This window comes from Rhopalosiphum padi, chromosome 3, assembly GCF_020882245.1.
Source record: "Rhopalosiphum padi isolate XX-2018 chromosome 3, ASM2088224v1, whole genome shotgun sequence".
Classification (NCBI taxonomy): domain Eukaryota; kingdom Metazoa; phylum Arthropoda; class Insecta; order Hemiptera; family Aphididae; genus Rhopalosiphum; species Rhopalosiphum padi.
Window position 1 is genome coordinate 80646391 of NC_083599.1, and position 26446 is coordinate 80672836.

The following is a 26446-nucleotide window of genomic DNA, read 5'->3' on the forward strand; positions in this document are numbered from 1 at the left end:
GGTGGAGTGCGTGCGATCACGGGTGCAGCTCTGCGCGATTCTGCGGGTGCGTGCGTCGTGCGTAGGATTGTGGCTCCTATGCGTGCGTGCGTCATGCGTAACGCGGGACTATATCGTTAAAAAACCAAGGAAAAAAGTCACCCTTATTTATTTATTCCATGGTTTTTTAGTGTTTACGTGTAGGTGCCAGGTGCAGAGCACATGTACATTACGCTTTGTCAGTTGTTTGACTTCTACGGAGTACGACCTATTTTTCTACCTCTACGGCTGTGCACAGTATTTTGTATTTTTTACATTTTTTATTTTTTTAAACTATGGAGAACATGGAATCTCCAAAAAAACGGAATCCTCAAGGAAAGGTAAATATTCACTATTCAATTATTATTTGATAATATTATTTAGATGATGTCGTATTGCATGCAGAGTTGGTCATTAGTCGAATAAAAAATTATTCTTTATTCATTTATTTTTCATTTGATTAGTCTAGATTTCTTTTCATTTATCATAGATATTAATATAACAAGGTTATGAAATTTTAACTACAAAATAACTGTAATTTTACGAGTTAAACAAATTCCGTAAAAATCAACATTGGATTTTTAAATGGTAACACCTATATTTAATACCAAATAATTATAATACTATTTTTTTAAGAACTTCTGAGTTTGAATTTTTTATTACGATTCAATAGATTTTAAGATACGTCAAATTCAAAATAGGATATAGGAAAATCATTTTGTGTTTGTTTACACTTGTCCTTATTAATTTTTTGTCAATCATAAAAAACAATAATCTTTGAATCAGAGTAATAAAGACGGATTATAAACACTTATTAGTCGTTACATTACACACATAGATAATATAGATATCGATAGGAGATTACGTCTAATCGGTGATGAATGAAATAATAGTATTATACGTAATTATAACGGAAAACGAGAAACATAAATAAATAAATAACACAAAACAAAACGTAACGTTTAAAAAAATATATGATATATAAATATATCATTAAATAAAACATAACGCAAAACAGTATATATTGTATTCAATTAAACGAAATAATTAATTTCCAATTATTTGATAATACTTAGTAGTATTCAATTATTTATTCAATCCAAGAATTCTTTACGAACTATGTATTGTAATTTAATCTGTATCACATTTAATTAAATAAATAAAATAAAATAAAGTTATACAATACCTACTTAAAACTCAGAATAGGGAAATTATGTCCCCAAAAAAAGGTTATATTCATATGCTTTTAAATTGCGGCCTGTGTAATTTTAAAACAGGTATCTAAATGCTTTTACATTTTAAATAACGATAAATAAAAAAATTGTATAACGTTTTAATTATGAATAACGATAAACACAAAAGTTGAATAACGTTTAAATTTTGAATAATGATAAACTCAAAATTTGTATAACGTTTTGATTGTAAATAACGTAAAACAAAATTTTTTTTTCAAATGCAAGCCCTGGTTGTAACTAGTACGGCCAGCGAAAAATGAGCCGCGATACCAACGCTCCGGGTGGCCGAATTTCGTCAGGGCTTCTACAACTATTTGCCGCGTAAATTAATTTCAAACATGTTATACGAATATTATTATAAAAAAAAAATATTTTTCTTTTATATTTTAGTAAATACGTATTTTTGAAGAAATATAATAGGTATTATTATAGTGCATACAATTTATTTATACAAATTAATAAATATAAAATATAAATGGTATACTATTATACAAAAAAATAATAAATAATAAGTAAAAATAATTAAGTTTTACACAATATTAATTGTCATCGTCGTCGTCATCGTCATCGTCACTTGAACTGTCGTCAGGATTTATGGTAAGAATGATGGGTTCCAAAATTTCGTCCCTTATCCCTTCCTTCGCCAAGTCTTCGTCTTGAATTTATGCACAATGTTCACCGCATTTTGCCCAATGTTCTTTCGTCACCGCATCTAAGGCATTATTGACCAACACTTCTACATCTGCAATTTTGAAGGAATGATTTTTTTCAGCGACTTCTCCCTTAACTTGTGCCCAAATCATTTCAATAGGATTATACTGGCAGTGATACGGTGGCAGTCTCACCACTTCATGACCCATTTGTAAAGCTATATCGTCTAATTTATATATTTTTTCTTTTGGCATTGATAGTTTCACTTTTTCCCGTAGTTCGCACAACGTTTCTTCGGGAGTAAATGGTATTGATTTTTCTTGTAGCCATTTTTGAACGTCTGCTTAGGGTAGTCTTCAGATAACATTGAATGATATGAGGCATTGTCCGTGACTATAATACACGGTTCCTCCAAATTACATAACATTTCAATGAACCATTTTTCGAACACTGTGTTGTTCATCTGTGAATGATAGTCTTTCGAACTACTTGACTTGCACCGAAATACCAGTTTGGAATTTTTAACAAAACCAAATGACGGTGACCCGGCATGGCACACAATGAGTCTACCACCTTTCCCTATGGGTACTTTGAGTCCTTCAGTATTATCCGAATTTTGCCAAATGTACCCACGGGTATGGTTTTGGTTTACCCACGTCTCATCCAGGTACACAACTGGTCTCGAATCGTTATTATGTCTAAACGCATTCATTTTTCTTAAAAATTTTACTCGAGAAGCCACAATGTCATTTCGTTCCATTAAAAATTTACGTCCATCATTACACTTTTTGTATTTGAAGTCTAAATTTTTTAAAAGAACTTTCATAGACGATTTTGAACCCGGATAGTTGGTTTTTTCACGCATTGCGGCTAAAATTTTTGAACTTGTAGGAAATTCATGATTGTCGTAAAAATTATGAACGGTTCTCCTAACAACTTCGTTATCAAAATCATCTAGATTAGTAGCATACTTAACTCGTTTATAACTTTTTCTTGGTGACTTGAATGAAGTAGAGGGTCCGTCATCTCCTAATTTTCTTCCTTCTGCACAAATTCGTTTGACACTAGCAAAGCTTACACCACATGCTTCGGCAGTTACTTCACACGTTTTACGGAAAATTTCAGGATTATTTTTGTCAGTACTCAATACTTTAAAGTAATTGTAAACACTAAAAATTACTTTTTTCGTTTGGGAATGAATATCCTGTTTAGATTCCATTATAAAAATAATATTATAAATTTATAACAAACAATATAACACTTTTTAAAAAAAGGCAGACAAAAATTCGTAAAATACTTATAACACGGGAAAATCGTTAAAACGTACACACAAACACACAGGTCAACGGTTGTGGACATACTAGCTGCTAGCGTATTACGACTGCTACTCCTATTGTCCTGAAACGCCCGGCAGGATAACCTACTATTTTATATAGTCTATAATATATAGTCAGTGCTGGTATAAAAAAATTTAAAAAACGTGTTGTAGTAAATTTTACTCAAGGCCTTAAGGAATTTGAAAAATCGTAGGGACGCGCGTAAACAAACTTCAGCTGAGTTTTGAATAGCGGGCCAATAGCTTCAAACGGAGAACCCCTGATTACGCTAAAATACACCACTAGTAACGTTGCCGTCGCGGCTCATTTTTCGCTGGCCGTACTATAATCACTGTAATCACTGTAAATACTTGAAATTTTCACCAAATGTTTATATTAGTGTTATCTATATACAGTTACATTTTCAAAATATTTCCACTTTTTGAACTTTTTATATAAACCACTGAAATTTTCAATTTTTCTGATAATTTTTTTTTTTGAATTGTCGATTAAATTTGTTTGGCTGAGTCAAAATACTTGAAATTTTAATACAAAGTTCCTCATTAGTTATTCTTATAGTGATTAAAAAATTATTGGAATACATAGGCACATTTGTTTTATTAACATTTAAACTAGTGTAAAAAAGTTTTAACTAATACCACGACTAATACATTATCTCTATCACCTGTGTACAATATTATAGTCACGGACTAAGATTAATTTAACATATTTGCCTACCGTATTAATAATAACAATATATAAATCGTTTTTCGTAAACGATGATATAGCATTGAATTCAAATTTAACAACATCGATTACAGTGACCCATTTCTAATTTACTGTACAGAAGATTGTCACCCTTTTACCGACTTTTTATTATTTCAGTTTGTGTCATCTGGCACCAGAACAGTTATTATAAACGCATACAAACACCACATTACTCAAAATCCAGATGCTAAAATGGTTCATCTAAAAAAAATATTATCAGAACAACTAGGAATTGGAATTGGAACTATTTATCAAACGATCTTGGAGTACAAACGGTCCAAAACAATTTCATCTCCGAATAGAACCAAAAAGTTTAAAAATGTGAAGGATAAGGTAGATGATTTTGATAAATATGCAATAAGACGGAAGATACATAAATTTTGGTCTGATCGTGAGTTCCCAACATTAGACAAAATTCTTCAAGTAATCAACGAAGATGAGGACTTACCCAATTTCTCTCGTACCTCACTGTATAGATTATTAAAATCTATGGACTTTGAGTGCGTGAAGCAAGGTCGTAATAGCGCTTTAATAGAGAAGACTGAAATTGTTGATTGGCGGAGGCGATATTTAAGGGCGATACCGAGAAGAGGGTCGACCAATATATTATCTGGACGAAACTTGGGTCAATGCTGGTGACGTTCCACACAAGGTTTTCATAATATTGTAGTGATATATTTTCACAATGTTTAATTTATGCATTTTCAAAATATTTGGTATCAAATATTTCTAAAATAATTTATCTATATATGGTATAAAATAATATTATATTATATATTACATATATTATTAATGATACTCAATACCTATTATAACAGACACTTGTCTGTATTGACTAAACAATATTTGTGGTAAGTACCACAAATATTGTTTAGTCATCTATAAAACCAATAAATTATTACAAACGTATTGTATGTATTTTATTTATTTGATATTCTAGTTTAATTAATCAAATAAACTGCAAATAATTTTATTTGGGATATCCCAAACATATCATATGTTACATATGCATGCTATAAAGTATAAACAGAAGATAAAATAGGAAAAATTAACTCAATTATAATAATAAGGTTAAAAAAAATCATGATGTATTAATAATTATTAAAATATTTATTTATATCATAAATAATATATATTATTAATTAGTATTATTCATTTTAAGGTTTTTTATTTTTTCTCTTTGACTTGCTTGGGCCATCCAATTTTTCAATGGTTTTTCGATGTCTATGTTAGGTACTTCAGAATACCTTTTAATTGAACGTATTGCTTCTAAACAAATATATAAATTAAAAATTTTAAAAACATATATATCTACACATTTATAGTGGAATTATAATAATATGTGTAACATTATAATATTATATAGTAGGTATGTTTGTAAACATACCAATTAACATAACAATTTTTTAAGTTTTTAGGTATATTTTATTAATTTTAATATTTATTTTAACTTACCAAATATAACAGAGCAACATTGTAATGAAGAAAATTGGTTTTTACCTTTAAAACCAATAAAAGAATACTTCATTAAAAATGAATCGCTGAATAGTATTTGCATTATTTTTCTCATAGTCTCTACGAAAGTATTGCATGAAAACCGAGACAAATCCTGATCTATAAAATAATAAAATAAATGCACACGTATAAAGATTGTATATTTATATTTATTTATTTGAATGACATACCACGTTAGATCGGTATAAGGCATCATTTGTTAATTTGTCTTCTGCCTTTTGTAAATCTTCGTCATTATTAATAATATTAATATCTTCTTTGTCTGAATAAATGATATCTGGTTGTCCTGAAAGTTTACCATCAATTTTCTCAAGTAGAGTTTCTAGAACATCCATGCGTGTATGTTTATTTTGTACATCATACTTCAGGGTAATCAAACTTCTTCTTATGTTTTTTTTTTAAAGCTGAAATAATAATAAAGTAGTTAGGTTATACAAGTTACAATATTAATAAAATAATTATGATTATAAAAATTGTTTAGATAAATGATTTTTACTATACCTTCATCACTATCAAGTTCAGGCTGAGAAGAGATCAAATGGTTTTTGTTAATACACACTTCATCATCTACTGCTAGCACGTCAGAAGATGTTGCGGAATTTTTTGTTGAAATATAGGTGTTGTATAATTTTAGCTTTTTATTTGATGCTATTTCAAATGTAGGCGATGGTTTATTTGGTAGATTCACTGATGTTTTGAAACCAGATTCAATATCTGAACAAACCTCAACATTAAACGCCACACCAGTAATTTTCAGTGGTAAAAACACATTTTCGCAGTCTGAGTATAACTCGCTTAATTTAGGCTTTAGAGTCAAAACACCTATAACAAAATTAAAAGATGACAATATTTCGGAGGGCAAGACGGTGAGCTTTTTTTAAAAAACTAAACATTTTAACAGTTAAAGGTCATTTAAAAATGTTGAAATTTACGGTATTTCTAAACGATATATTGAACTTAATATAGGGAATAATTGAAAAAACGCACCGTCTTGCCCTCCGGAATATTGTTATGATATAATTTTATAATAGGTATTTAGACTGTAAAACCTAAAGCAAGCGAGTTATACTCAGACTACGTAAACATATTTAAACGCCGTGAAATGTAAATTTTGCGCTGTCAAGTGCTGCTCCTAACGGCACTGTGAATTCAAACGTCGTCGTACACAGCGGCGTCCCTCTCCACTACAATGCGCGCGACGTAATAAGTTATTTATACTCTATGTCGACGCGCCCGCAGCCCGCAACCACTATAAATTATAATATTATTATCGATAAGATAATTATTATTTATTTTGTATCTTATTTGTTAGCATGAATATGATTATTATTATTTCGAAATTATCACCTACTATTTTATCATTCCATTGACAAACTCGCCTGTCGTAGTGTCGTGCGTTGTCATCATATTATTAAACTTTATCCATATAATATCTATTTTAATTTTGTTTTTATAAACGCCAAGACATAATGGCAAATAAAAAAAATTTAAAAAACAGACGTACCTCAAATCTGAAAGGGGGCCGAGCACTGGCTTATAAAAAGTTGTATAAGACAACTAACAAGTAAGTTCCAATTTAATTTTCCAATATTTTTAATTTTCACATTTTAAATAAGTATTTTCGATAGTTATTAATTATTATATATTTATGTAATTTATATAATTATATAACATTGTTTATTATTTATATACCTAGGTAATTAAAATGTTTTCGTAGAGTACCTATTTATCGATTTGATTTAGGTTAGTGGGTTATCGGGAAATCGGAAATTAATAATGGTATACGGAAAATAACAAGTGAGTCACTGTAATGGATTGTGTTAAATTTGATTCCAATGATATAATATCGTTGTATAAGAAAAACGATTCTGAGCGAAGATGGTCAGTGAGCGTCAGCCTACCGCCTACCTATGATATTACTAAGTATATTATATGATGATATTAATGTGAATAAAGTTATTAATATATTATAACCTGTTTACGTGGAACCTTGTTTTAAATTTTCAATCCTTAGCTATATTTTGCATCTGCCTTTTAAACAATATATTAGGAGTCTGCTATTAAATTTTCAATAATTTTTACCCAACAATTAAAATTTTATTGATATTTATAAAAAAAAAAAATGGAAACTGAAAATGTCCGAAAACAGCTCAGAAATCAGAATAAGTCAAAATGTTATGGTGTGTAGAAAATGCTAATATAAATATTCAGTCAACATTTCATGGATCTACTTTCATTGCTTTTAGAGTTACACCATAAACCAAAATTGATTTTGTCGAAAATTTGTTTTGCGTAAAAATACACGTATTATATTCGCTTCGCTCAGAATCTAAAATTGAAAATATAATATTATATTGTGCATACTGCATAAGTTAAGCTTAGAATAATTATGAACAAACTTGAGGGTTATTCAAGAATCTAAAATTTACGAGTTTTTAAAGTTTTAATTTTTCCGAAATCCAAAATTTAGCGTAAAAACGATTTTCTAGCAAAGGAATTTTGATTTTTGTTATAATTAAAAAAGTACCTAACCATGCCGTATGCAAACGCCAATCCGTCCTAATTTAAAAATATATTACTTGAAATAAAATTAAATACCTATATAACAATATTTAAAAGTAATATATCCTAGACTAACAAATCGTCTCCATTCAGAATCGTTTTTCGTATACAATGATACCTATCATTGCATTCAAATTTAACACATACATTATAGTGACCAGATGATACCTAGATGTACAGCAGAGCGAGTTTCCGGTTATTTTATTTTTGAATTTCATAATTTTAATTGGTATATAAAATATATTTCATTGTATAGATCTACAAGTTATGTAAATAACATTTCAATTGAAATAGAAAATGGTCCAAATGAATGTGAAACACAGATACCGTTAGTCATGAGTAGTACACCATTAAATAATATTTACATAAATATCAGTGACCAGGAAATATCTAAAATAAATAGTCATGATCTTAAAATTGCCGAAGAAGATACATGTAAAACTCCGTAAGACTTAATTTTTATACTGTATAAAAATATTATAATTTATAGGGATCTGAATTTTTTAAATGGAGGACGGCGAATTTTTGATATGAAACATGTATTCAAACAAATTCAAAATCCTAATAATCATATTAGTGGTGTTGATTGTACATTTATGGATGTTGAATTTGTAAATGAAATCTGTATGGGATTTGAGACACGTTGGTATTTTAAATGTAAAATGTGCAATAAGGAGACTGTATTAACTTCGGAAAGTCGAGATCTTAGTTATATTCCAATAAACAAGGCTGCTGTAAATGGAACTATCGCAATCGGTATAGGATATACACAATTAGCAGAATTATCAGCGAGTTTAGATATCCCATGTATGTCTCCTACAACATTCATGAGTTATAATAATGTGTTAAGTAAACATGTAAAAGATTCTGCATGGGACGCTATGAAGCTGGCTGGTATTGAGGAAAAACGCTTAGCAATTGAAGCTGGTGACGTAGATAAAGATGGTACTCCTATGTGTCCTGTGATAGCTGATGGCCAATGGAGTAAACGCAGCTACAAAACCAAATATGATGCGTTATCAGGAGCGGTATAAATATTTACCATTTAATTCCGTTGTCTAATTTTGAATAATTTAATGTTGAATAAAATGTCTTATAAAACAATGTTATAGGCTACAATTATTGGTTACCGAAGTAAAAAAATTTTGTTTTGTGGAATTCGAAATCGGTATTGCGTTGTGTGTGAAAGGGCAAAAACGATAGGAAAAGAACCAAATACCCATGAATGTTTTTTAAATTGGTCTAAAGGTGCCACAAGCATTGAGGCTGATGCTATTTCCGAAGGGTTTTTATGCAGTATAGAAATGCATGGACTGAAGTACAATAAATTAATTGGTAAATATTACCATCGATTATAATTTTTTATGGTTATAATATAATCTGAAACTTTATTTTAAATTATTACTAAATACCTACTTAAAAAAATATGCCCCTGTTGCCCCCCCACAGGTACGTCACTGTCTAATACTTTATTTTTCATGTTGACATTATGTACCTTAATAATAGGAGATGGAGATAGTAGCGTAACGAAAAAATTGAACGATGTTATGCCATATGGTCCAAACGTATTAATAGAAAAAATTGAGTGTCGCAACCATATTCTCCGTAACTATGGACAAAAGCTACTCGGAATTACGAAAAAAACAGAATATCCTTGTTTTATACGCAAATTTATTATTAGGAATATAATGAGATTTAGAACTGCTGTAACGAAAGGAGTGAAATACAGAAAGAACTTAAGTGAATCTTATTATGAAAAAATTGAGGGTAAGAAATAACAAAATTAAATTTTGAGTTAGAGTTAATTTTGCCGTAAAAAATAGTTAACTATAATACTAAACTTGTTTTAGGTTTAAAAAAAGATATTTCGAATAGCCCATATCATATTTTCGGTGAACATTCTAGATGTGAAAAATATTTTTGTACTGGGCCAAAACTGGGTGAAAAAAACTTAGTGTCTGAGATTGAAAAGTGTGGACTCATGAATGAAATAACTTCTGCTATTCGACGTGTTATTAACAATGCAAAAAGTTTGTTGTATGATGTTGACAATAATTATTGTGAACAATTTAACAGCATAATAAATAAACACATCGCCGGCAAAAGAATAAACTTTACTCAACGACAGTCGTATAATATTCGAGTTCAAGCGGCTATTGTTTCTTTTAACTCGGATGGCAGTTTTATTAGAATGATGCATAAAAAAATCACAGAAAAAAGTCCAGGTTAATTACATAATTTCTTTTGTTAAATTTTGCAAAATTTTCTAATAATATCTATAAGTTTTTAAAAAATAAATTGTATTACAGGAATAATCGGCAAAAAATTTTTAAAATACACTAATGATAAGAAAATATGTTTAAAAAAACGACGAGCTCTTTTTGCGTTAAATGGAAAATTTAAACAAAAAAAATGTGTATCAAAAGGTCCTGATGAACACTATGGGTTAGCCCTACCTCTATTAGATATTTTGTCAGAGGATGAGTTCCGAATAAAAAAACATGAATTTATTCAACAAATTACACTATCTAAATCTCAAAAAGTAATATTAGAACGAGAAACCAGAGATCAATCGAATAGTCAAAAGTGGTTTGCCGAGAGAAGAAACCGTTTAACAGCATCTAACTTTGGAAGAGTATGCAAGATGCGTCCTCAAACGTCTTGCAAATCAACTGTCTATGACATTCTTTATAGTAATATAGCCACTAAAGCCACGGAGTACGGAAAAAATACCGAAGAATTTGCTATGAAATACCTGAAGAAAGAAATTGGAAAAGAAATACAACGATGTGGATTGTTTATTGACAATTCTATTCCGTATTTAGCAGCTACTCCTGGTAAAGCATATTTTTATTATAATATATAGTTAATTAATTGGTACAAATTTTAATTTAATATATTATTTAAAAACAGATGGATTAGTGGATGACGACTTCATTGTCGAAATTAAATGTCCGTATTCAGTAAAAGACTATGATTCTTTAGAAGAGTCTATTGAAGCAAAAAAGGTTAGTGTTAGATATCTGTTTTTAAATTGTTTATCTAATATTTTTAACCGAAAAAGAGTTTACAAAATAGGAAAATAAATAAATATTATTGTAAAATGATTATTGGCTTCACTCATAATCTAAAATGTATTTACTATTAAATATTTAGATTTCATACTTAACCATGATAAATGGTAAACATTGTTTAAAAAAAAAAGTTATTATTACTTCCAAATCCAAGGTCAAATGCGGATTACCAATAGAAAAAAATGTTACTTTTTGGTATACACTCCTAAGTGGACCTTTTTGGAAATTATTGAATTCAGTGAATTATTTTGGGAAGCTAAAATGGAGCGGCAATTAATTTTGTAAGTATCTATAATGTTGTTATATTGAAATATGTTATATATTATAATAATATCAATAATTATGTGTGATTTTGAAATATTTTAGATTTTATGAAGAATGTTTACTGAGAGAAATAATTGATCCTCAATACAGTAAAAGGTTGCTTAAAAGTGATATAGTAGATCCCGTATATATAAAAGAAAATATGAATAAGTTTACTTTATCAAAGAGTTCAAAAAAAAAATAATAATAATACAATAACATACGAATAATAAGACAATAAAATATTTTAAATAAATACAATTATTTCTAATTACGCTGTATTTATTTCAGTATTATTTTACTATATTTTACTATCGTAATAAATAAAATATTTGTGTACTTTTGTATATTTTTTAGTACATTTATATTACATTTGTTTTATGTTTACATAATTTACAACTATACATTTTAAATTAATTAATTTGAGGCAGTAAAGGACAAAGGTACACCCGATCTCCTAAGAATACGAATGCCAAAGCTAAAAACATATTAAGGTGCGTCCACACCTAACAAACGTTTGGGTAAACATTGTTTGTCAAACGTTTGTCGAACATTTTTTAAATATTTGTCGAACGTTTGTCAAACATTTTATTAATGACCACAAACGTTTGTTCATAATTTAGTTGTTCGCTATATGATTGCTAACATTCGTGACTATGTATGATCTAGAACAAGTCGCATGCTGCATTAGCGCTGCTGCGTTTGTTATAATGCGTAAGAACATAACATCAAAAAAAAAAGTTTTTAAAAAAAGAAGGTGGTGGGAAAGACAACTTTTTCAACGAAGAAAGAATTACAGTGGTGAGAATTTCATTTTAGATTTACATGACGGTGATTTATTTAATAATTTTACCAGAATGTCAAGTACTGATTTTGAATTTTTAATTAATTTAATTGGCCCAAAAGTCATAAAAGAAAACACAAATTTTCGGGATAGTATTTCTGTATCGGTGCGTTTAGCAATAACTTTACGATTCTTATCTACTGGTGATTCATATCATTCTTTAATGTATACGTTCAAAGTATCAAAACAATTAATATCACAGATTGTACCTGAAGTATGCGAAGCATTAATAACTGGCCTCCACACTTATATAATGGTAAGAAAATACATTTATTATATAATATATTTATAAACAATATACTAAATATTATTCTACTTTATTTTTTTTAGATGCCATCAGATATAAATAGTTGGCTCAAAATTGCTTTCGATTTCGAAGAAAAATGGAACTTTCCTCATTGTATAGGCGCCCTTGATGGAAAACATATTTTATTACAAGCTCCATTTAACACCGGAACCGAGTTTTTTAACTATAAAGGCCACTTTAGTATTGTTTTAATGGCACTTGTTGACGCGAACTACTCGTTCACATACGTAAATGTTGGCTGTCAGGGACGTATTTCCGATGGCGGTGTATTGAAAAATACTGACTTATGGAATGGTTTGATAAATAAATCACTAAATCTACCTCAACCTATAAGTTTACCTGGTAGAGCTATTTCTATACCATACGTTATAGTGGCTGATGGTGCATTTGCACTAGGTGAGAATATATTAAAACCATATCCAGGACACCAAATGAAAGGAAGTAAAGAGAGAATTTTTAATTATCGATTAAGCAGAGCACGCAGGGTATCAGAAAATGCTTTTGGCATTATGAGTTCTATATTTAGAGTACTTAGAAAACCTATGTTACTAAGTCCAGATAGAGCAACATCAGTTACTCTTGCATGTGTTTACTTACACAATTTTCTTCGCGCTAGTAAAACATCTAAAAACTCTTATACACCACAAGGAAGTCTTGACGTTGATAATGAATCAGGAGAAATTATACCTGGATCATGGAGAACACATTCAAAAAGTACATCATATTTACCTCTCTCACGTATTGGACGCAAGTCGGGAAGAGATCCAAAAGCTATAAGAGACGAATTTGCGACATATTTTACAAGTGAACAGGGAAGTATTCCTTGGCAAGATGAATACGCATAATTATAAAAATTAAATGTATAAGGTAGTTTTAGTAAATAACATATTTCTAATTGTTGAAGTACCACTTTATTAAATTAATTTTTCTTTTAATAATTATTTTATAGTTTTATGATTATATAATATTGTAAAATAAATCGCCAACTTGCGCGTGAATATACATATATATCTTAAAAATAAATTATAATTTACTATATTATAATTCTATAAATATAATAATATATCACGTAGAAAAATGAATATCAAATTAATATAACTTTTTAAAATTAAACAACATACTTTAATAAAATTGAACGTAATCTTGCATATTGAAGTCTTGTATTTGTGAAGATTCTCTTGCCTGTTGTGTAACTGTAGTAGTCGATGGTTTTTGTAATGGTGCATTCAATTGTAATGGCTGAGGCAGCGAAGAATCGTGTGTGTATTGATCCATTTCGGCTTTAAATAACAGGTTGTCTATTTGATTTTTCAGTAAACATACAGTTATTGGATTTTTAATTTTCCTTAATCTAAATTCAACTGATTCCCCATAAACTTTTAACTCGTCCCTTTGTTGGTTTTCTTGTATTTTCGAATAACAAGATTTCATAATTGCATATGCTTCTTTCGTTTGATCATCATCTTCATAATTTCTTTTTGAAATTTTCGGGCGTTTAGGCGATAAAAAAAGTTTCTTTTTTTTTTTATCGAAATGTGGTACACTTTGCTCAACATTTTCGGAAGGATTTTCAATTTCGACAGAATTCTGTTCACTGACACTATCCTCATTACCCGATCCTGTTTCAAGTAAATCGGAATCAAATAAATTGCTTTCACCATCTTCACTGGTATTAGATCGCGTAATTCTCGGAGTATTTTTCTTAGCTAAAAAGTGGAAATATTTATAAGCGTACCAAGGTGTTTTTACATCATCGCTAGACATTCCAGATTTTAAAACCAAAGACTTTTTTTCTCTACGATACTGAGTTAAAAGAGATTCAATTTTTTTTCTTACCTCTTGTTCCTCAAAGTTAAGTTTGTTAGCAATATCAATAAATGCATCTTTACGTTTTATCTTATTTTTATAATCGCAAGATTTCGAGTCCCATAAGCAACTGGCATTCTCATATAATTCAATTAAATGAATTATTTTTTCTTTGGACCACTTATCACTCATTTTGTGACTCGCTAGTCGGTATATTATTGAACACTATACAATATAAACAACACTATGAATAAAAAAAAGCTACCCGTGTGTGGTATACTGGTGTCACGCGAAAGACTGATTAGGTGTAGACGCAGCTTATTCGTTTAGTAAATAAGACAAAATATTTATTTATAAATGCGATATTATCGCATTATCTCCATATAGTCTGGAATAGTAATACACATCATAATATTTATATTTTGTGTATATAAATAGTTATATTTCAAAAATAAAACGAAAGCAAACATATATATTGTGGTATATTGTAATATAATATATATATTGTAGTCTGTCACATATTGATACTTCATGATAATAATATCATAATAATTAATAATTAAATAAATATATCGGTATACAAGTATAAACATACATGCAAAATGTTCGCTTAGTGAGCGAACATTTTTGTTTAGATTATTGACAAACAAATTAGTTTGGAAACACGTCTACATCAGACAAACGTTCGAAAAACATTCGACAAACGTTTGTCAAGAAATTGTTGGTGTTCGGCGAACGTTCGACGAATGTTTTTTAATTGTTTGTTAGGTGTGGACGCACCTTTATATTAAAGCAATATTATCGTATCTACGAGTATACATTAAAGATATTATTATTTATTAATTAAAAAAATGTTTGTTTTTACTTATTATCATATTAAAAATCTTTGTTTAAAAAAGTAACATGATATTGAACAGTTGAACCTTGAACGTAAAATATGTTTAGGTACAATTAAATTATATTCAACTGTATGTCTGTACTCTGTATATATTATATTTGAATGAGTAATAGTGCAATAACTACAAATTAAGCTATGTTATATAACAGTTCTTACAATCTATATATTGGTGCATATATTTAGGTAAGCAGTAACTTCAAACAAAAAAATAGTTCGAATGGGTACGCGCGGTTATTGAAAATTATACCGCGGCGTTTACGTGTGTGTATTAATATATTGACGCGATCCGTCACGGTCAAACGATCATCGAATAATAACCGGCGCTCCCGAGACCAGATTGAGCGGTGCCGCCGACTGCGAGTAATAGGCCGTAGGCGTGGCATACGCGACTCGCATCGCGTGCTTGCGGATCTTGAAAACACCTAAAAGCGCTTTCTCTCGGTCATTGTATGCGTAACGCTTTGGGTATCACGTCCTCTTAAATAAATTATCTTCATTGTCTGAATCATTCAATTGTACTGGTGCATATGTCTTGTCTATATCTGAATCATCACCATCATCAGATCCTGTATAAATTTTAAAAAATTACAATTAATTACATTTGTACTTAACCTATGGTATACACTATATACATTTTATTTGAATTAAGTTTAGAGTTCAAGTAATTAAAAACAAAATATTAGGTAATAACATTTTTAAACAAATTTATATTTTTTCTAATAAATTCATTACCTATTTAAAAATATTGCAACCTTTATTTAATATTTTAATTCAGAAATTATTACGTTGCAATTTAGGTATTCATTATATTTTATATTAAGTTTTTAGGAATCAAAATGTTGAGTTGTTGTGGGATAGAAATTGACTCCTTTATTCCTTTATGATATTCTACCATTACCTTATTATATTTATAAAATAAATCAACATTATCAATATTAAATTGAAAGTGAGTTTATATTAATACTGTATATATCCTTATTTCATATTTATTGATGACTGAAAATGTAATAATTTATCGCATAGTAGGTACTACATGGTATTTAATTATAAAGCCTGCATATTACACAATGAGTTATTAATAAGTTATATAAAAATGTTATTTAATGTGATTAATATTACATTCTAAATTATGAGCTGGAGAGCTTGGAATGTTGAATAACTCATTTTTTTTTAAAGTTACAGGTTTTTTGGTTCTTTTTTTTGTGTTGATATTAAAATCATCATTGGATGACAGTCCAGAATTCTCCTGTGCTAAGGACCGAGCTTCCAACAAGCTGCCTATATAAATATGTAAATTAACGTTATTTTAGTTTTTAAAAATGATTTATAAAAATACTTAATATAATTACCTATATTCGAATGCAAAATCTTACACTTGAAGTAATTGACGCGGCCCCGCGCAAACACCGTTTGAATTCGAACGGCATTTGCGCGGATAGTCTCGCCGTAAGCTCTCTCTCAACCACAAGTTGACGACGGACGACGCCGACGCGCGACGATCCGCGTCGGAGCGTCGGACCCGCCGCGACCGTGAACCGGCCCTAGACAAAACCAGTCATTTCCACCGCACCGTACGCGACAGACCTTTTTTTTGCGCCGTACCGTGCCCACCTGCATTACATACCCTCATATCTCCCTATTTTGTTTTTTTTTCACGTTGGTGTTTTTTTTTTGTTTTCTGCCACAATAATAAAAACCACCTTTTTTTTTTCAACTCCAACCTGACTTGTGTTATTTATTCATCTTTCCCCCGTGCTCCTCCCGTGTGCCGTTCAACCACCATCCGACGCTACCTCACCATCACACAGTGACAACCGTAGGTACGCGTCAAATTGGCTCCCCGAACTGGAATCACCGGTAAGTGAAATATATTATTCTTACCACTAACTACCACCACCAACACCCCATTTTGCGACTCGCAAAACATATCCCGACACCACACGACAAAAACGTGGTTTGCGAGCTATAACGGAAAAACCGGCGTTACGTAACATAACCATAAAGAACGTAACGATAGCCGCGCCGCCTGATTTACGGACGCACCGACTTCACCGCGCGCGACACCGCAAACACACGGGGAATAGGATTGGTAGGACCGCTAGAGCGCGATAAGGTATACACACCGCCGCCAGCACCACCACCCGCCCAGCATCACCACAAAACCGGACCGCCGCCGCCGCCGAGACCAGCGCCGCCGCCGCCGTCCCGAACCAAAATAGTCGACAGGAATACGCACACACGCGCAGCCGCGAAACCACAATCCGGAAACCGGTTATTGTGATCACCCCGCACACACAACACCAACGGTCAACGACCCACTGACCTACATACGTACGCAAATAGATTTGCCGATACGCGGTCAACACGGATCGGAAGAACGCGATACCCGCTTCCAACGATATCACCGACACTTGTATATTTTCCTTGAACATAACACCGGACAAACTACCGGACGTCATGGCAGGAAAATATATGAATGAGTTGACCGCTGCGGAGCTACGGTACGAATGTGGCCAACGCGGGCTAACGGAAGGAGGCGCGAAAGACGCACTCGAAATCCGTTTAGCTCAATACTTTGCGGATATGGGTATACAGGCAAATTCCGTCCGGTTTCAGCCCACGAATACCACTGGGCCAACCGGACTCGACTCGGACGTAAGCCAGGCATACGACGCCGGGCAACCCGAGCCGAGCACGGGCGGCCGTATACCCACCCAAGAGCCGTTGGATACGTCACGCCCCACACACACACTACCCCCATCCCCATATACCACACAAAATGCCACGGACCTCGTACAGGCAGTCCAGGGTATGACACAAGAGGTGCGGCAGTCGGCGGAAAGCGCGCCGCACAGGCACAGCTTGGAAGCCCGACTAGCCATGCTCGAAGACTGCATGGCCCGCTTCAGCGAAGACCAACGCCGGATAGCGGAGACAATGCGTCGCCTAGAGATGGGTATGTCGCGCCCGACACCGGATCCACAACCGGAGGTCTCCGCACCGACCCGCCCTCAACGCGCAATGTCATCGGGGCAACACCGGAACATACCGGAGTCGCCGCCGACCGATAACGCGCACCACCACACACACATACACGCAGCGAACAGCACGGAATACGGAGCGAGGGGTCCCGCGGCACGCGATTCACCGGCCGTGGGCGACCACCGCGCAGACCGCTCCGTGCACTTCGATAACGCGTCGTACACACCCCACACCACCGCCCACCCGCAGACCTATATGACACAATCATCACTGATACCGTATGACGATGTACGCACAGTGAGATACTCACTGCCGGAGTTCCACGGAACGACACCCGAGGACCCGGTACGGTTTATACATAAGGTCGAAGCGACCTTATATAGAACGCATATAGATAGGACGGGCTGGACAAACATTATCGAACCTCAGCTAAAGGGTGCAGCCAGTACCTGGTGGAACACCGTCAGGATACTGGACTACACCTGGGACGAATTCCGTGCGGACTTTTTACAAAAGTTCAACAACATGGACATTCAGTCCCGGCTGCAGACGGAGATAGTGTCCGTCCGGCAATCACCAACACAGTCGCTTACGGAGTTTTTCACAACAAAAAACCAACTCGCGCGCCGCATCAACAACGGGCAAGTCCCGGTGCTAGCTGAACCACAGCTAGTACATACGATAGTCGGATTAACAAACAGTGAGTACCGTACGCATATACGACTGCAACGCCCCAACACATTTGCGGACCTCCGACAAATCGCGGCGATTATGGACACACCAGATCACCCGCCCACACAAACGTTAACGAAACCGGAACGCGACAGAGGCGGACAGTCACGCGCTCCGCGACCACCACACACACCGCGAACACGGGACGGTACAGCCGGAAGGCCGCTACCGCGCGACCCGTGCCGGTACTGTGGAGGGCCGCACTGGAACAGTGACTGCCCCGCGAACGCGCCGGCTTCGGGAAACGCCAGGTGAGTCGGCGGACAGTTGTCCGCACCGCCGCCTCTCCCACACACACACACTCACACACGCCATCAACACCAGCCTTCGGCATTATCGACGGGGATATAACCATCGAACGCGCATCGACACGCTCGGCGTTTTCACATATATCACCCGTCCACACACCTGAAATTTCTCCAAGTAGTAGGTCATCATCACCACTCACCACGACCCCCACTACGAAATTTACACGTGCACCATCGGAATGTATACGTAGCACAGAGGTAACCGAAACGGATGCCATGGTAATGGCGGTGCAAACCGCCACCATGGACTCCGAAATCGCGGTTAAGAACCAGTTATCCCGCTACTACACACACCCGATGTCGAATAGTGTTAAACGAACATGCCCCGACAAAATTCCGACCCCAGCGGTCGAGCTCGAATTTAGGTCAGGCTTCGTAACAGCACTACTCGACTCACAAGCACAAAAATCATATGTAAGCCCGAACATTGCACACACACATGGCACACCACAACACGGACAACCCACCCACGTACGAATGGCGGACGGACACACCACAGTAACAAGTGGTACCGCCACATTCGAAGCCAGAATAGGAGACCTTACGGTCACTTTCACCGCAGCCATTCTGGAAAATTTATACTGCGACATGCTCCTAGGACACGACTTCCTGGTAACCAACGAAGTCACCTGGGACTACACCACGAGCACTATACACTTAGGTTCACATAGGAGAACAACGGCGTGCTGGAAGGGCCGGACCACCACACACCGCCCTACACCAGACACCGATAATCTGTTAATACACGGTGACCCACACACACGCGAAAATCACCGACGTAATTCGCAACTACCCGGACGTTTTTAGCGGTAGAGTAGGTCGCACCAGATTAATCGAACACGACATTCTCCTTAAAAACCAAACACCAATAGCGCTCAAACCATACCCCTATCCACACACAAAACAGGCCACAATAGACAACATGATACGGGATATGGAACAACAGGGACTCGTAGAACAAAGCACCTCCCCGTGGGCCGCACCCGTCGTATTAGTTAAAAAGAAAGACGGTTCGCCCCGACTGTGCATAGACTATAGACGGCTCAATGATGTCACTGAGTCCGACGCTTACCCGATGCCGGACCTCAATACTTTGATTCGTCAAATGCGAGGTGCCAAAATTTTCAACATTTTGGACCTTAAGTCTGGATACTGGCAAGTACCACTTAACCAGAATGCTCGAAAATACACGGCATTCCGGACGAGTCGGGGTCTATATCAGTTTCGAGTACTTCCCTTCGGCCTCAAAAACAGCCCCATGACCTTTGTACGACTAATGAACGAAGTTTTGAGGGGGTATCTGGACGACTTCGTACGTGTCTACCTTGACGACATAGTGGTGTTTTCGAACACCACAGACGAACACCAGTGCCACCTAGACAAAGTTTTGGAACGTCTACAGAGACACGGGCTGACATGCAACACCGAGAAATGCAGTTTCGGAGCAACCGAAATCTCATTTCTCGGACACCTAGTCACCTCCGACGGCATAGACAAACAACCGGAGAAACTAGATTGCATTATGAACTTCCCCACACCCACCAAAATATGGGACCTACGGAAATTCCTGGGCGTCTGCAACTGGTACAGCCAGTTTGTTGACAACTACGCGGACACCATAGCACCCCTAACGGATAGGCTCAAACAAGGGACTAAGTGGTCGTGGACCGAAACGGAACAGGCGGCATTTATGAAAATAAAACACGCACTGTACGATTCGCCAAAACTGTCGACACCAGATTACGGAAAACCGTTCTGCCTAAAAACCGATGCTAGCGAAATAGGAGCAGGTGCCGTTCTTTTCCAACGGGGTGACAGACCTGAGGAAAGACGGATAATCGCCTACGCGAGCAAAAAGTTTAGTGACACGCAGACTAGGTACGCCGCGGTCGAACGCGAGTGCCTCGCGATAATCTGGGCGACCGACAAGTTTAGACCTTACTTAGAAGCCCGTCACTTTGACCTATTCACAGACAACTCCGCCCTCACTTGGCTCCACCGAGCCAAAAACACCAACTCCAAGTTGACCAGGTGGGCACTACAGCTGGCCAACCTGGATTTCAAAACCACACACGTGCCCGGCGTACAAAACGAAGCGCCGGACATGCTGTCACGCAACCCAGCCCCAGGACCCCCCGTAGACGAGGATCACCTCGAGGAACGGCTAGTAGGAGTACCCATCACCCAAATCACCACCACTACTAGCACGCCGGCCGACAACCTGTTCGCCACTACGGACCCGGGCAACACCACCAGCGAGCCCACCATAACACACGCTACGCTCGTGACGTGGCAGTCCAATGACCCCGACACACGTGACATAATTGACAACGGTACACTGGACACGCCGGCACGCAATACCAGGCAAGCCGCGGAAAAAAAGAACAAATACGTTCTTACCGACGGCCTCCTGCGAATAAATTTGCGCGACCACACACCCGTCATTATACCACGACAAAAAATACAGAACGTGATTTGGACATACCACGATCACGTCCTAGCAAACCACCCAGGCTGGAAAGAAACATACAGGGCGATAAAACAGCGCTTTTACTGGAAAGGTCAAAAGAACGACATCCGACTGTATGTCAAGTCTTGTCACATATGCGCGTGCACCAAACCCCTAAACGCGCGCGCAGATGACCCAATGACCGCCAGAACACCCCGCCACCCCTGGGAGGTAATCAGCATAGACCTCATGGGCCCCTACCCGCGCACGAGTAGGGGAAAACAATATTTACTGGTTGCCACGGATATGTTTAGTAGGTGGACCGAGGCATACCCCCTAGGTACAGCCACTACAAAAACAATAACCGAAACGCTCGAAAGAGAATTTTTTTCACGTTACGGTTACCCCCGTGTGTGCCTAAGCGACAACGGCCCCCAGTTCGTAGCAAACGATATGCGCAACGCGATCGAACGGTGGGGAGCCGAGGGCTGGACAACTCCGGTATATCACCCGAGGGCCAACCCCGTCGAACGGCGCAACCAGGACATAAAAAAAGGTCTACGCGCTTTACTCACCAACGGTAACCATAACACATGGGACACCAAAATTCCCCCTATACTATTTTCGATCAGGAATAGACGCAACGTCCAAACAGGATACCCCCCCTCGGTACTTGTCCTCGGAAGAGAGGGCAAACGACCGGGTGATTGGGCACTGAGTAGGACAACTGCCGACCCGATCGAACACATAAATAGGGAGAGGGTAAAGCGTGAGAAAGACGTACTGGACATACCACCGGTAACAGGTGGCCAGACGCAACCCACATATAAAACAGGTGACGTCGTTTACTACAAAGCGCATCACCTGTCAAAAGCGCACGACAAATTTCACGCCGGTTTCGCACCAAAATGGTGGGGACCGGTAAGACTACACAAACGCGTAAAAAAAGGTGTATTCCTCACGGACCAACAACCACCGCGCAAAATTCACGTGTCATGTCTGAAACGCGCGCCAACCACAACACACCCACACCCCAACACCACCACAAAACAATAACGGCAGGTAACGCTAATTATTGGTTATTTTATTTTGTTTTCATCACCCACAAACAGTCGACAACAGCACAAGGATGAATACAAAGCCACAATCAACAGCAACCACCCCCCCCTACAGCAAGCCGCAGAACTGCTGGAACGCACCCAGCAGTTACTGAAGGTAGCTACCGCGGAGGCAGCCGCCCATGCGACTACGGCAGCACGGGTGCGCCGGATGTCCACGGCAGAGCTACGCCGGGACCCGGTACTGTGGGCAGCCTACACCCGCGGGTGGGACGACCGCACGTCGGTCTTCCGCAAGTCGACCGACGTGGGTCCGACACCCGCGGTGACCGACAGGTCCCGGAGCCCTAGACGGCACGTACAGCCGGCTGGCACACCGCGACCGCCCCCGATGCCGCAGTCCGCACGGCTGATCCGCCCACCCCCGCAACCACTCATGGCAGCACCGGTCCCACGACCGAGGACGTCGACAAAACCGCCCGCGCCGACCACAGAGGAGGCTAAAACGACGCCGAAAACGGCGGATCGCAAGGAAGCGGAAATTTGTGGACAAGAAGAAGCCTACCGACCCCACCTCCTCTCAGCAATTCCGCCTGGAGAAACCGGCGTCCACAACCCCCGAACCGGCAACATGTTCAAAGTCACTGGAGGCGACCGACAAACCTGTCCCCGAGACCAAGGCACCGGAGGTAGCAATACCTACCGGACAAGCCGAGGCCACGGAGCAGCCAGCCACCGACTTCCCAAAACCGGCCGATATGGAAATATCGCCGGATGAGGAGGCGGAGCTGCTGTGTGACATGGATGTCGGTCCACCAGATGACGTGGACATGGAAACCGTGTTCCAGAACTAACCCCGCTCCCACGACACCACCACAACAGGACTAGACAGGCCGGAGTGAGACCGCTGCACCCAGCCGGAATACTCCTCCTCCGGAACCTATCTACCCCAACCACCCAACCACCCACACAACCACCCACACAGCCACCGGATGCGGCCGGACAACCGCCGTCACTGGTTGTTTGGGGGGGGGAGTATGACGTGGCCCCGCGCAAACACCGTTTGAATTCGAACGGCATTTGCGCGGATAGTCTCGCCGTAAGCTCTCTCTCAACCACAAGTTGACGACGGACGACGCCGACGCGCGACGATCCGCGTCGGAGCGTCGGACCCGCCGCGACCGTGAACCGGCCCTAGACAAAACCAGTCATTTCCACCGCACCGTACGCGACAGACCTTTTTTTTGCGCCGTACCGTGCCCACCTGCATTACATACCCTCATATCTCCCTATTTTGTTTTTTTTTCACGTTGGTGTTTTTTTTTTGTTTTCTGCCACAATAATAAAAACCACCTTTTTTTTTTCAACTCCAACCTGACTTGTGTTATTTATTCATCTTTCCCCCGTGCTCCTCCCGTGTGCCGTTCAACCACCATCCGACGCTACCTCACCATCACACAGTGACAACCGTAGGTACGCGTCATAATCAAATTCTAGTTTATTTGGATTTGCACGACGTTCAATTAATTTTTGAGCATACTTTTTTGGCCAAGCACAAACAGAGGTGCGAACCCAGAAATTTGGCACAGCAGCTACTGTGTTGTCAGTAGAAAAACAAACAACGCCTCCACATATTCTTGAAAAGCAATACAATTTATAAATAATACATGGGTACATAAATTTTATATTAAAAATAATTAACAAATAAACTTAATTTATTATTGTCATTTATAATTTCTGCATATCAAATTGAAAGTAAAAATAAAATGTATTTTGCTACCATAAATGTATACACAAAAATATTATTCCAAATAGCTAAATTATATAAGTATATAATAAGAAAACATATAGTTAATTTTAAAAACTAATTTTGAACAATATTTTTACATCACTAAATAATTTATAGTGTAGGTATATTATATTATATTAATTTCTAATATAACCAATAAAATATTTTAAAATTAAAATTAAAATTTGGTAATGAATTATACATTTATATTATTCATATCTAAAATTTAAAATATTTATTATATATTATACAAATGCATTTTTAATTACAATTTATTTTAATATTGGTACAGCTATCAATAATTCATCGATATCAAAAATCATTATTTTTTTTTTTATATCCGATACACGCCATTCTTTAGTATTTTCAGATAAATCATTAATAATATATATATCTAGTTTAGATGAGCTTATTGGTTTTTCAAACAGGAGTTGAATTTCTTGCCTAAAATTGTTGAAGTATTTGATAAAATGTCAATAATTTGAACTACTTCCCCTTCAGTTGTTAATGCAAAACAATCTGGCTTCTTAATTGTAAATGTATTATATTTACTATTACTGAATTTAATATTGTCATTAATAATAATCTCTCCATAACGTTTAATTATTTGTTCCAATGGTTTTTCATGTTTTCTGAGCATACGTTTTAACATTTTCATGTAGTTCTCGAATGGAAAACAACTACAATTATCAAGAGGTCCATATGTAATATAGTCATCAACTAAATGCAATAAGCTATGAACGTTGTGGGATAGATAATGGCAACCATAGATTTGTTGAAATTGTAACGTCACAGCATTTTTTGCAGTAATATTATCAATGTCATAAACATACCTGTACCTATAGTACCATTAACAAACATACCTTATCTATATATTGTTATGAATATCGCGCGCTAATGAAGAAATGACCGCAGTGCTATGCAATAAATGTTCCCCGTCCCCCCCGTCCTCGTGCAGTGTTCGTCGTCGACGTGCCGCGGTTGCCCGCCGCCCGTCACCTCCAGCGTTTTTGTCGCGTCCGTCGGTGCACTCGCCGCAGTGCAGTTATCAAAGTTCCACATTATTGTAAAAGTCCCGCAATACATCTACCCTGCGCTTCCCCACCTCAACATCTCAACTATCAACACCGGCCACCGTCCAGCCAGCTCCGTCGGACTGCCGACACTACCTTTCTCAACGCCATTTGAACCAGCCGTGGTTTTTTTTTTTCGTGCGCCCAGTCTCACCGTGAATTCAGCTGTCCAAACCACGTGTCCACACCAGCACATATATACCCGGCGAAGTTCGTTTGTCTTTCTCCAACATCGCTGTGTCCACGCTATGATGTGCTAAACTTCACCACGGGCTCGATGTCGGGCGAAGCAACTTTCAGCCACTGACCGATGCAGATGGGCCATGTCGACCGCGTGTGTGTCGACGGCCCTTTGGCCAGCCCATCGCAGCCGTCGGTCAACCGTCAGCAGCCTCGTCGTCCATCACTATAATATCGTAATGTATTAAAATCCACCCCCCCCCCATATTCCTTTTTATTTGCGTTAGGACAACTTGTTAAGATGTGTCAACTGTTGCGCCTGGCGCCGTTTTTTTTTTTGTTACCTCCCATCCTTACCGTCCTTAGCGATATGCCGGACGGTGACCCTATGGTTGGCGAAATAAAATTTAATATAAAAATAATATGTGTTCCGCTGAACCTCGTGGGCTGATCCGTGGGTTCGCTCAGTCCAAACCAAATATATATATTCTTTACCTGATTCCCGTCCCACTTTTATTATACTCACATGACTGCCATGTCCCAACATTATTGTGTATGTCATCATGTGTTAAACGCAT

General features: G+C 37.0%; 2 protein-coding genes and 1 pseudogene across 2 annotated transcripts; 1 reads left to right on the plus strand and 2 right to left on the minus strand.

The window, feature by feature from the left end:
* Positions 1 to 5162: 5162 nt before the first annotated feature.
* Positions 5163 to 26446, minus strand: LOC132926097 (uncharacterized; annotated as a pseudogene).
* On the plus strand, positions 6973 to 12153 carry LOC132923898 (uncharacterized). The gene is made up of 10 exons (XM_060987889.1): positions 6973 to 7067; positions 8322 to 8510; positions 8556 to 9093; positions 9178 to 9400; positions 9572 to 9832; positions 9916 to 10290; positions 10375 to 10392; positions 10492 to 10902; positions 10979 to 11073; positions 12112 to 12153. The coding sequence occupies exons 1-10, from the start codon at positions 6973 to 6975 to the stop codon at positions 12151 to 12153; spliced, it is 2247 nt and encodes a 748-aa protein (XP_060843872.1).
* On the minus strand, positions 13716 to 15176 carry LOC132923902 (uncharacterized). Its single transcript, XM_060987896.1, has one exon. It carries the CDS (start codon positions 14589 to 14591, stop codon positions 13716 to 13718), a length of 876 nt encoding a protein of 291 aa, XP_060843879.1. The 5' UTR covers positions 14592 to 15176.

What these genes read in the sequence shown, in the direction of transcription:
- LOC132923898 (XM_060987889.1), top strand. Translation starts at nt 6,973, where the DNA reads ATGGCAAATAAAAAAAATTTAAAAAACAGACGTACCTCAAATCTGAAA. An exon ending in TTATTATGAAAAAATTGAGG is followed by an intron (nt 9,833 to 9,915) that starts GTAAGAAATAAC and finishes AACTTGTTTTAG; the next exon opens with GTTTAAAAAAAGATATTTCG. An exon ending in AGTCTATTGAAGCAAAAAAG is followed by an intron (nt 11,074 to 12,111) that starts GTTAGTGTTAGA and finishes TGTATGATCTAG; the next exon opens with AACAAGTCGCATGCTGCATT.
- LOC132923902 (XM_060987896.1), bottom strand. Translation starts at nt 14,591, where the DNA reads ATGAGTGATAAGTGGTCCAAAGAAAAAATAATTCATTTAATTGAATTA.